This window comes from Podarcis cretensis (assembly GCF_951804945.1).
Source record: "Podarcis cretensis genome assembly, chromosome: 5".
Lineage (NCBI taxonomy): Eukaryota > Metazoa > Chordata > Lepidosauria > Squamata > Lacertidae > Podarcis > Podarcis cretensis.
Window position 1 is genome coordinate 81,047,063 of NC_137174.1, and position 13,525 is coordinate 81,060,587.

At 43.5% G+C, this 13,525-nt stretch overlaps 1 protein-coding gene across 12 annotated transcripts in view; it reads right to left on the minus strand.

The window, feature by feature from the left end:
- The window catches only part of VEPH1 (ventricular zone expressed PH domain containing 1), a 172,595-nt gene that overhangs the window by 32,499 nt on the left and 126,571 nt on the right, over positions 1 to 13,525 (minus strand). For 11 of the 12 annotated variants that reach the window (XM_079977797.1, XM_079977785.1, XM_079977794.1 and 8 more), the window contains one exon: positions 2,761 to 2,900. In XM_079977797.1, coding sequence (XP_079833923.1) covers positions 2,761 to 2,900 — 140 coding nt within the window. Of the gene's footprint in view, positions 1 to 2,747; positions 2,901 to 13,525 lie in introns of all 12 variants that reach the window. The other variant, XM_079977788.1, reaches the window with a different exon arrangement.

The window sequence follows — 13,525 nt, forward strand, 5'->3', positions numbered from 1 at the left end:
TATTTTCTGATGTCTCAGAGACTGCTTCTGTGGGACCTTTGACAGAGTGCACACAATTACCTAAATAAACATTCAGTTTTTAGCCTCCGGTTAACTGTAAATAGATGAGACACTCAAAGGAAGTGTGCGACTTGAAAGTTTTGCTGAATCATTGCCATAGTACATAAATGCAAATGGAAATGTTCCAATGGGTGTTAAGCTACCTGCTGATTGGTGCTCTTGGGATTCGTGCTAGTCCTGTTTCTTCAGCTTTGGCCAAGCATAATAGTCATGCCACAGCTCAATAGCAGGATTTGTGAATGGCAGGAGTGTCAATTTGTGATTGACAGGAGTGTCAACAGTAGTGACAGGCAGGAGTAATTAAGAAGGAAGGAGAAGGCTGTGAAGAGCTTCCAAGAGGAAAAGAAGCTTACAGTTTCTGTGCCCCATGCTTTCTAGATTCAAATACCTGGTGAACCGGTCATGTTATTAAACACTGCACAACGTAAATAAATGCCAGCTATAACTTTGCGTGGCCGGGCAGAGACCCCCCGATCCCAGGCGACCCCCCCCCCCCCCCGGGAGGACTCATGAATCATGACAACCTGTTATGGGATTAAAATTGGCCACAACTTTATTAAACTTTCAGATGTAGGGAGACCTTGGCTTAGGCATTGGGCGTTTATCTCTCCCAGCCCCCGTCCGGGGATCTGGGGAACAGCAGGGTTATCCAAACTGTGTGGGGATTGGGCTGGCTCTGGAAAATGTATGTTTAAGCAGAGAGCCCACCCCCCATTTTGCCGCAACACAGGGGAGAGCACTGACAACCTAATGGCGTATGGCCAGTGACTCCCTTCCACACAACCCCTTTAATGGGGAACCCTGGGATCGCCGCCGCAGGGAGGGGGGTCATCGCTTCACGGCACCCCCCCCATTTAGGGAAGATAGACTAAAGGATTCCACCCAAGGCCTTTGTTGTGACGTTTTGCTACAGGGAAGGCAAAACCTGCCAATGCAGGGAAATTCCTTCCCGGTCCTTCAACAGCAACCATCAATGACCATAGCAGCGCCCTCATACCTGTAAAGAAGAGGTTACCCTGCAAAAGGAAGGTGTAAACTGAGAGGGGGCAGGGTGGGAGAAGCTCTGGAGCCGACTGAGGACTCCCAGGTAAGCTCCACCCTCTATTGTGTGTGCAGGGTGGTCCTAACTCTACCTGATCAACTCCCCTGGCAACACCTCCCCAACTGGGATTGGTTAACTGTCTAAGGTTAGGCGGGAACCTCTAGGTATCCAGCTTGGGGAGGCGAAGCCAGGCTGAATTGCCGTGGATCGTGTAGGATTGAGGGGCTGCACGCGACCCCGCAAAAAGCGACCCCCCATTTGAGGTGGGGAGTGGTCATTATTGTGTGAGAACAGCCCCATGTCAGAGAAGACATCTCTATAGGGGTGCAATTTCAGTGGCAGGGAGGCAAATAAATTTGTGCGTATGGGTGAGTGGAAGAGATTCAAAGCAAGATTGTACTATCTTCTCTTTGCTATATTGAAGATTTACGGCACAATCCTGTACTCAGAAGTAAATCCCAATGGGTTCAGTGGAGCTTACATATTTCCCTTGCTGGGGATTAAGTACTATTGAACTTAACAGACCTTGCATCAGAGTGGGTATGTATATCACCACATTATAAATTGCCGAAATGCAATGTATTTTAATATCACTTTATATATATATATATATATATATATATATATATATATATGCTTCAGAGGAATATCGTGATCTGCAGTGGGGCGTTGTGGAGGGCGGGGTAGGACAACTCCGCCTCCTTCCTCTGGTGCCTTTGTGTCTTGATCATTTAATTTGTCTCTGAATTAGGATATGTAAGAATAAAATGAAATTTGACAGCACTGAAATTGGGTTGGGATTCCTGGACTAATGCGCAGACGGGCTCTCTTCCTGCACAATGCCTTTCCCTTCAGTGGGAATGGGATACTGATACTGAGCTGTGTTTTGCTTTTCATTTGCACTGCCTGTTATTCATACTGTATTTAGACTATTGTGTAGATAGGAGTCAAAATATGAGAGCTGGAATCATCACATGGTAAAAAGAAAATCCGTCAAGAACATTAACATTGTTTGAAATGGGCCACATTTTCCATATTATTACAACTTGCATGCAAAAGCAATTTAGTCGGTCTTTATCCTTTTCCAGCATGATTGCAAAATCGAGTAAATGTTGCAAAATAATTAAAATAAAATAAAAAACCAAACCACCAGAAGCAGCATACAGTACAGTTAAAGCTAAAGGCATGTTAAACAGCATTATTAGCAGACGAAAAATCACAATAATAACAATCCTAGAAGTCTGAGGTAGACATAACACTGGTTCCCTGAAAAATGTAGATTGCAAATCAATAACTCACATACCTGCCCCCATTTCTGTTGCAAGTCCCCATCCATTGCCCTGTTGGTATTAATGGTTTCATGCTAGACCAATGCCAGCTATGGTTAATACAAGGACCAAAGTTCCTTGCAAAACCTCAATTTGCAAGCCCGTTCCAAATTCTGCCTTACAAGGAAAGCATAGTTAGCAATGACCCTGGTTAGTATCAGGGCCCCAGTAACTGTAAACCCAGAATAATAATACTCACCTCACAACAACAGTGATAAGGGACAGCAGCATTTCCAAAGAGATAACAAATTAGACTTTAATTGGGGGTGGGGTGGGGGGAACTTTTAAATGATAAAAGTGCCACTATGGATACGTACATATTGCACACACCTGTTGAAAGAGAAACATGATATGGATCCAAAGCTGAGGCTGTTGACTGATGAGAGTAAAACTGGATTTACTGTACAGGCAGTAATGTCCTTTCAGGGGACAGCTGAAGAACAACTTTGCTACACAACTTCTGACGGTATCTGGGGGGGAAATACATGTTATTAGCGTCAGCTGTTATTATTTAATGGAAACCTAAGCATGATTATTTTACACTTAAGGCTTGCACTCTTTGTTGATACCTAGTACTGTGGTGTTAGGGCATGTTATAAAATTCATCCCTATGGAGGGGTGTGGTAAGGTAACATTCGCCAACAAAGCCACTTCCGAGCTAGGGAGGAGGTGGGGTTGCGGGCTTCATGCCCCTCCCCCACGCTCACGGGGGCTGGCTTCAGATGCATCATCCCCGGGCCAGCCAGTCGGCTGGACCGGGGGGCGTGGCCTCACTGCATTTAGGTCTCACTGCGCTGCAGCTAGCCAGGTTTTCCCTTCCCTCCCACCCGTTAGGCTAGGCTCTCTGACGTTGCTATGGACTTCAGTTGGTCGCCGTCAAGGGGCCTGGTAGGAATTTTTCCATTTGGCAGATTGGCACCAGCCACTTGGTTTTCGCCTACCTCATAGCAATCTTTCACAACTCCTCGGTATTGGCGGTTAGGCATTGGTAGGGGTATTGCTCTATTATTATGCTGATGAAGGGGGGGGGGGAGGAAGCGCCATACCTTCCCCCAAAGCAAAAGGGTAGTCCGATAAAGGATTCCAGGGGGCGTGGCCTTGTCCTAAGCCTAAGGAGGTGTGGGCCCACGGCACGGCCCCAAGCGGTAACTCCGGGGGGGAGGTCCTAGCTGACGTGCATCAGCAGGACTCCCCCATTGGTGGCTAATCCTCACTGGTCTTCAAGCAAGCGGGCTGAAGCCGGTTAGTTGTTAGGACCAATGCCTAAGCCAATACCGCTCAATTCCTGTAATCAATAAAGTTGTGGCCTAATTCGACCCATTAACCCGAATTCTGTGTCTCGAGGGGGGAGGCGGGAACTCGCCACGCAAACTTACAAATCCATAACAAACATTAGGGATGTGATTCTGAGCCCTGCACACACATACTTTTCGTTCTTTACTATGAAATTTCATTTGCATGTTAGAAGATGACCATACATGCAAGGACAAGTCCTTCTCATGGATAATAAATAAGAAGGCCATGTTCCTGTCTACACAGAACTCTGGATGCAACCTACTGTTTGGACGTACCACTTCATGGTGTCATACAAGCTAAAAAGTCGTCTTTTTACTTCATAATAAACACCAGCAGTTTCTCTCTCTGTCTGCATTTTTTTAAGCGCATCTAAATTTCTGAGGTCATGAAGAAACGGATAGTTCTCTCAGTGTGCTGTCACTTTGGCCCAAATGGACAAGCCAACATATGCTCAGCTATCTCCTCAGAATAGTGTTTGCAGAACATTGTAGGTAACAAACCATCACATTGGCAGTACTGAACACCCGAACAATTGCCTGGCAATGATACTACAATAGGAGGAGGAGACTGCCAGATTCTTTTATCTTCTGTTGCTGCAACGAGTATTAAGTCCAATGGTAGGCATATTTTAAGTATTATAAATTATATATCTTATTTTTTTGTTTATCTCATGCCTTATATTTATATGCCTAGTCCACAAGGACTAGCTTTTTATCAGACTCCTTAGCATTCAAATGAGTTGTACACAACACACTCGCTTCTTTGACAAGTGTGAATCTTTTCCCCCGATGCTTTCTTAAATAAATAAATAAATAAATAAATCTACATTCAGTTTGCATTCACAATCTTGCTTACTAAAGTATACTTGGCTAACCACTGTTCACTGTTGGTTATTGTTTAATCAGTGGGTTCCATGATTAAAAAGCTTCTTAATTTATGTTAACTAATAGGCACTTTGAGGCCTAAAACACATCCTCCAGTTTAAACATAATTTGTAGCTTTACTTTAAAACATGCAGCTGTCATCGTGGTCTTTTTTATTTTTAGTAATTGTTAATTGAAGAAGAATCTTCCATTTTGTCATTGAACAGAACCACAGTGAGACACAGAAGAAACGTATTTATGTGGCATCTATTTCATGGCACTAGCCCAAACACAACGTTCATTCACATGAAACAAATCAGAAACCATAAGCCAGAATCTGCAAATTTCATTTCATTTAAAAAAAAACCACACACACACACACACACACACACACACACACACACAAATGAAACATACATTTGGCAGTCTCTTATATCTATCTTTTAACTCACATCTACTATATTCAGAAGTAATTTTCTTCCAAAATAAAAATAAAAAATGCAAGGACGAACTCATCCTCACCACAGTATCAAAGGGAGATCCACATGGGTCTGTGTGGCTGTGTTCAGACACCATGATAAATTACAGTAGATTGGGTAGAGCTATCCCTTTGCTCAGTCCTGTCTGTCCTTTCCCCATTCCTGACTCTGGAGCAGACCACCCCATCAATAAATAGTAGAAGATAGTGTGCTAGAAAAACTGAGCCACAATGTGTTTAGCATGAAATCTGTGGAGAAAGACCATCAGTTTGTATTTTTTTAGCATTTTAAATAGTGGGTAGATCACAATGACCTAAGCACACAGGAAGCTGAGGTTTAATGCTTTTTGCCGCAGCCTTACTACCGCTGAAAACCATCCCTCAAAAATGGCATTAGTCCCAGAGAAAAAGCTCCCACTGGTGCCAATGGGAGCATCCCTCCCCCCCGGGTCTGTGATAGCAGTGTGGTGACTGGTGAGAGTGATTTTTGTTGGGACCATGGTGGGTTGTGAAAGGGTTAAGTCTCCCCTTTCTGAATATTGTGGTCCTGATGAAAACTGCGCCTCACCTGCTGTTATTATCGTTGTTGTTGTTTTTTTAAAAAATGATAGCTTCCTAATGAGATGTTTAAAATCACATATAGTTTGACCCCCCAAAACGTATCAAGTCTGAGCAACTCTTGGGAAAGTTGTCTTTCCTGTTCCCCTGACATTCCATAAGGTCCAAAGCCGTTCTCGATTATTCTGTAATGCTTTCTCCACTCTGGATTCTATTATTTCTATCAGTGACTTTGAGACTTAAGAAGCTCACATAGGAACAGCTACCCGCAAGATAACCAAATATGTATATGATTAAGGCCCACAAAATGTAATAGTTTTCCAGACTTTCCCCTACCACTTAAAAGTTAGACAGGAGATGCCAACTATAGCTTGTATTAAACTTCATTTGATGCTGTTTTGAAGCAGTAAAGTCAACAATCTATTCAAGATGGAGCTGCATATATGGCTGGAAAAAGTAAGGGAATGAAGTAAAATTAGATAGATAGACAGATAGATAGATAGATAGATAGATAGATAGATAGATGATAGATGATAGATAGATAGATGATAGATAGAATCAGTGCAGATTAAATGACCATTTAATTCTTTACATTCTTGAAAGCTCCAGTGAATCCCAGAATCTTGTCTTCTTTTAACAACAGTCTAATACTGTGGATTAAACCACAGAGCCTAGGACTTGCCGATCAGAGGGTTGGCGGTTCGAATCCCTGCGACAGGGTGAGCTCCTGTTGCTTAGTCCCTGCTCCTGCCAACCTAGCAGTTCGAAAGCACATCAAAGTGCAAGTAGATAAATAGGAACCGCTCTGGCGGGAAGGTAAACGGTGTTTCCGTATGCTGCTCTGGTTCGCCAGAAGTGGTTTATGCTGGCCACATGACCCAGAAGCTGTACGCCGGCTCCCTCGGCCAATAAAGCGAGATGAGCGCCGCAACCCCAGAGTCGGTCACGACTAGACCTAATGGTCAGGGTTTAGCTTACCTAATTTGTTTTCTAGAATTTTTGCCCCTCATGTGCTAAGCTTTGCATGTTCAGGGATATAGTAAGGAGGGATATTCAAGCATGTGATCCCCCAGGTGATGAATGGGGAGGTCCTCCAGATGTTGTTGAACAACAGCTTTTTTTTTTTAAAAAAAAAAATTAATTTATTATTTACACCCCGCCCATCTGGCTGGGTTTCCCTCAACATGGTCTGCTGACAATGCTGGCTTGGGACTTACTGGTGTTGAAGCTCATAACAATGAGGCAGGATGAGAACTATTTCATCCATTCATATTCATCAGCTTTCACTTTCTTCGAGTAACATCTCGGCTGACTCGTCTTTATGAATGTCCCAAGCTAAATTAGGCATTGAGGAAGATGGCTGTCATCTGTAAATGCAAGTGATTATACTATGCCTCTACACCAAAGGCTCTGAATGACCAAAATATGCTTTCTGAAGTGGGCAAGAATTGAAGGCCATAGACATAAGCAGTGGGAACTGTAAGGTGCTGGGAATTATAGCTCTGTCAGGCATAAATGAGAGTTCATAGAATTCTTCAGGGGAAGCTGTGTGCTTGAAGAAGAAGAAGAAGAAGAAGAAGAGGAGGAGGAGGAGGAGGAGGAGGAGGAGGAGGAGGAGGAGTTTGGATTTGATATCCCGCCTTTCACTCCCCTTCAGGAGTCTCAAAGCGGCTAACATTCTCCTTTCCCTTCCTCCCCCACAACAAACACTCTGTGAGGTGAGTGGGGCTGAGAGACTTCAAAGACGTGTGACTGGCCCAAGGTCACCCAGCAGCTGCATGTGGAGGAGCGGAGACGCGAACCCGGTTTCCCAGATTACGAGACTACCGCTCTTAACCACCACACCACACTGGCTCTCGTATGGTATGCATACAGCTTTAATGTCCTTAACTGTTATGTACCTTTTTATTTTATTTGACCAAACTGCGGGAGGCAGTGGAGACAGGAGTGCCTGGCGTGCTCTGGTCCATGGGGTCACGAAAAGTAGGACACGACTAAGCGACTAAACAATAACAACCTTTTTATTGGGCTGTATGAATTTAATCTCGTCCCAGCAAAATGATCAACAAACAGTGGAAAGAGAACAGTAGCTGTATGCAAATAGAACTGAGATTAGCGTATTTGGGACCTGTGCTTTTCCACTTGTTTGTTAATGATCCAGAGTTTGGGGTAGGCACTGATCACCGGCAAGATTGCTGAAGAAAAAGGAATTGTGGGGCTCTCCAAACTTCCCATGCTGGCAAAGCAGTACAAGGGGAGGAGGCAGACACACAGACACTTGTAAACATGATATTGGCTATTATTACAGATTACTGATATACAGTATGGAAACTACCTTTGGAAATAGGTGGGACGTAATAAATAATAAAAGCTGCAGGCATTGCGATAAGCATTTATCACAAGCCATACCCTAAGCAGTAGGAAATCTCTGCACAATAAAAGAGACCCATCACGCTGTGAAATATGGGGAATTTCTTTAAATCAACAACATATGGTGACCTTACATGGTATCCCTTTCTGTATTTTCCTTGTGGCAGTACGCAAGACGATTATTCGGTTATTGTGAACACATTTGACCTTTGCAGGTTAACAAAGGAAGGTTAGAAAATGCATTCCATGAAAGACAAAAGAGAAAAGGCAGAGCTCTAAAGCTACAGGAAAATGGCTGCATGGATGAATTTAAAGTAACAGCCTGGATGAAGTGTGGATATTTCCCCTTGCTCAGACTGCTGCTTGCTCCTTATGTCATTGCTGGCATTTAGCTATCCACTTCTCTTGCATCAGATCTAAGCCTTGGCCCTTCTTTGGGATGGAAGACTCGCAATCAGAGACCAGGGAATGGTCCAACAGTATGAAGTGCCACTACCATTGTTAAGGCTTAGATGCGTCCCTGTTAGGATGGGAAGAGGGCCCTCATTTCATCTGCATTCATCTTCTTGGAGAAATAAAGGTGCAATACAGCTACTGCAATCCCTTATTTGACTTGTGCATTTTCAACCATACGCTGGTTGAAATTGTGCAAGCCAAGTCCCAGGCAAAGTGGGCAGCCCTTAAAAGCCCTTTTCACACCGGGTCCACTTGGGGTTTCCTGGCACAAAAAGAGCTCTCAGCTCACTGCCTTGCTTGCTGGTCAAAGCCCACTCACATGTTTGGGCATACGGTGGTACCTTGGTTCTCGAACAGCTTAGTTGTTGAACAAATCGGCTCCAGAACACTGCAAACCCAGAAGTAAGTGTTCCGGTTTGCGAACGTTTTCCAGAAGCTGAACATCTGACACGGCTTCCAATTGAGTGCAGGAAGCTTCTGCAGCCAATCAGAAGCCGCGCCTTGGTTTTCCAACGGTTTCAGGAGTCGAACGGACTCCCGGAATGGATTTAGTTCAAGAACCAAGGTACCACTGTACTTAAGAGTTTCTGTGCACATGGCAAACTGATTCATTCTAAATCCACAATTTTCAGGAGCATAACACCAGTCTTTAGAACAGCTTTAAAACACTGCATAACAACCCAAAATGCACCGGAAAGCAGCACCAGCAGCAGCAGAAGCAGCAGAAGAAGAATGCTAATCTAGGTGGTAATCAGTAGTGCAAGAAGCCAATGTCCATCCGAGTGTAACTGCCTGAGAAGGCAAAACTTGCAGAGAAAAATGTCCATAGCTTCTTGAAGGGCAAGACGGAAATTTCCATATAAAGGAATAAATGTTTCATGTTTCATAAAACATGAAAATAATCACCTGGGACATGTAAGATCATGAGGATTTATTCTCTCTATGTGTCCATATGAACAGTCCAAACAAGGATATGCAGATATACTTCAGGATTCAGAGTATATCACAGGAAAAAGGCAGTAATAGGTGTAAACCAGCCCTTTAGTTCATTTCACAGTAGCTTAAAGTTTAATCAAAATGGCCAACAGCAAGCAACTTACGGTGCCTGTTTGGCAGCGGCATAAAGATTCAGCTGATGGGGAAACTGCTTACACCAGTGTTTACTACACACCCACCCACCCACCCACACCCACTCCACTTCTGATCCATTCCAAACCACCTCACAGAAACAGAACCTCTGCTCCCTTCCCAAGGAGTTTCTAGCTCTGAAGTAAGATTTCCCTAGCAATTAAAGCAAACATTTTAGGTGATGTGGGAGTTCCATGATAGGAATTATCAACCTATATTTATTTTACAGAAAGCAGCTATTGAGAAGAGCCCCAGTCAGGACTGTGGCATCAGGGGAAGAAGGTTTAACTCTTCCCCACATTGCACTTCCTCGCCCTCTGAAAATTATCCACTGAAGCTGCTATCCGCACCCATTGGAAAAGGTAAGGCCATGCAGAGCTGTGACATCTGGCTAAATAATGGCCCCTCCTAGTCATGAAAATGGGAGAAGGTCCTTAATTCTATTTCTGAGCAGCAGATTAGTGCCCCTCTTATAATACTGGCTGTGCTGCCATGGGTACTAAAGTGCAATTGGTAAAGGCAGCCTACATAGAAGAACCGGTTTGAGTGTTGGCATGTGAACTTTTCACAGTATGGGAACAGTACTTTTGGGTCTGGAGCTTAACATCAGATTTAAATAATAAGAGGCCAGCTAATTTTTTATTTTTGGCATAGTGAAAACACAACTGATTTTCAGAAATGCTGCTCTGCGTCTCTGCAAGTTTGTGGTTGCATTGAGTTAGCAGAAGCCCATGTGTTCTCAATCATGCTTTGGCTCATGCCATGCTTAAATTTATCAAAAGGTTCCAGAAGCAAGCACTGCAGGGGAGCAGTGATCTTTCCCATCTATCCCATCATATGGTACTAATTATCTCACAGCACAGCATAAAACATAACACCAACCAAATTCAGACCAAGGGCACTCTTGCCCTAGTTATCAAGGGGAATTCTGTCATACACTCCATCAAATATTTGCTGTTTAAGTTTATATCCTACAGAAAATAATAAAAGCAAGGGGGGAAAGCCAATGCAGAGCTTAAGACAAAACTTTACAACTGTCGTACCAATTTGCTTTCCCCCAATCTAACATAAAATGCACAATAACTCATCAAAACTACTTATGAAAACTATGCGGCATTGAAATATAATATGATGATTTATGCGACGGAATGCGAGCTATCATGGACACTGATGGGAATTTCGTTTCAACTGGTCACTTCAGTTGTAGGGCTTTCTAAAAGTTTTCCTTCTTATGTTCAAGTGTCAGCTGGAAGTGGGAACCAGCTCCAAGGAAAATCCCCAAAGCCCTATTCAGGCAATCAGTATCTGTGGGTACCAAACAAATGAAACATCTTTTTGGAATGTGTGGGGCTAGCTCTCATGACAATCACAAATATGCCGGCCAATGCAATAATAGTCTTGCATGAGAATAGGGTTTCTGACACAGTCAGGAACCCTGTTTGACTAGGGTTCTTATTTACATGTTTGAAACCCTACATGCACAGAAGCACCCATTCAGGCTAACACAATTCATGTGTCAGCCAGTGGCCTGGCTGGCAGTTGTGTTGTTGTCAAGAGGATGAGGCTAGACCTGTATGTTATCACAGGATCCTTCATGTGGTCAGAACCAAATGTCTGAATGAAGCTATCTTTGCTATCATACTAGCTCAATAGAAGGCTCTTAGGCAGTGGCGTAGCGTGGGGGGTGCAGGGGGGGCCGGCCGCACCGGGCGCAACATCTGGGGGTTAGGGAAATCCACGGGTTAGGGGGTGCAAATCCACGGGTTAGGGGGCGCAAATCCATGGGTCAGGGGGCGCAAATTACTTGCCTTGCCCCGGGTGCTGACAACCCACGCTACGCCACTGCTCTTAGGAAAGAACCTTTTATGTGTAAAGTCCATAAAAACAGGCTAATGTCAATCAGATAATAGGTGGACATCTAAGGCCAATGCTTAAAATTAGCTGTGATTTTAGCAATACATTTCCCACTTGTTTCCTGTCTTACATGCTGTTGATCGTAAGGTCACAGTATTGACTGCATTGATCTCATGTGTGCAGGCAACCTGAGAATGATCTCAAAATATGTCAAAGTAATCAATTTCTGTAAGATCAAACAGAAAAAAAATATCCTGTTCTACTAGATATATACAGAAATAGAACCGGCTGGAAATCCCAGCCAACAAAGTCCAACTAGATTTAATAAACGAACTGGTCCTCCAGGAAATTATAAACCAGTAAGCCTAGCTTTGTAGTAAGCAAAATTCCTGAAACGCAGATAAGAAGGAAGATCGCAAGACATCTGGAGAAATATAAGCTGATGAAAACTACCCCTCCTTGTTTTGTTTTTAAATTAAAAGAGAAACAGGTGGAAAAGATGGTAATTTTTTGAAACTAAGGAAGAAAGATGAAATATTGTGGTTGTCGGTGCATTGGATCTAGAAGCTATTTCATATATAAATATTAAATAAGTGATCTTGGATGGAATTAAGCAAGATGTAAAGCAGGTTCTTTATTAAATTTAACAGATCAGTTTTTTTATGGTTTGGATCTTGTTTCTTCCCCCTCTGAAATACCTAAGCACTAAACTTGAGCTCCAAGTTATGCAGCCCAATTCTAGAACTACTTCTGCTTACTGAGTGCCCTGGGACTTACTCCTAGCTAAGCATGTATAGGATTGCAGCCTCATAGACATAAATATGAACCTGTGCCAGGTTGTCATGGGGTTTGATTTTCACAACAAAAGATAACATTTCTAGCCAAGCAAAGGACACTCCTAAACTAACTAAATAGCCATTCACTTCAAAATTGCTACCCAACTCAAGCAAAGTCCTTGCCGGGAACAGGAGGCGGGAGAGTTACTCTTAGGGTGGCCGCATAAGGCCTGCTAAAGAAGAAGTGTACCACTGAAAAGAGAGCAAAATAGAGTGCAGGAGTGCATAAAACTTGCACACACTAATTTATATGTGTTGATGCAAATTTGGAATAATTAACTGCTGTATAATTAACTAGAAAGGCTGTGCATCCCTCCACAGTGGGGCTGTGTGGCTTGTGTGCTTGCTGCTCTGGAGGTAACTGCTGAGGGGCAACTTCAATCCGTCTGCTTCCATCCCTTCTTCTGGGTCTGTACTTTAAGAACTGGATGGGACAACTCTTCAAATAGAGGAGTCCTTCAAATTGTGGATTGTCCGCAGGCAACCCTTCAAATAGAGTGTTATCCTCTGTAAAGTGGGATACATAGTTATAAGAACCATAACAGCTAGGGCTTATCCACACTTACCTTTCCGCCACACTTTTCAGGCACAGTCTGCACTTTAAAGCTCTCTGTCTGACGGCCCCACTGTTTTTCTCTGAAGCTTGCCCCACGAAAACCTGCTCTTTAAAGCTGAATCAGAGCAAACAACAATCCACAGAAATCCTGAATAGCTGTTTGCTCCAATTCAGCTTTAAAGAGCGGGTTTTTGAGGGGGAAGCTCTGGAGCAAAAAAGAGGGCACTTGGACATGGACCTGTGCCTGGAAAGAACCATAGAATTTTAGAGTTGTAAGGGACCCTGAGGATCATCTAGTCCAACCCCTGCAATGCAGGAATATGCAGCTGTCCCATATGGGGCTCGAACCTGCAACCTTGGCATTATCAGAACCATGTTCCAACCAACTGAGTTATCCAGGCTGAGTGGGGCAAAAGTGTGGATAAGCCCATCGTTTAACTATGGCAAACTGAAGCTTTATGTGAATCACAATCCTTTTCCTTTCTTGCCAAGAGAGGACTCAATAGCAGGGCCTATATCACACCATTGCTAAATCATTGTATGAGAAAAGCTACCAGTGGAACAAGTTTCCTGCACTCTGGGATCTCCTAGGTCTTTGAAGGGGTCCTTAAATAGATTAAGTGAAGTTTCCCTAAAGAAATATAGAACAAGGAACTAAACTGGTTTCTCAACTGTAGGTTTCATTAAATCTTAAAGGCAT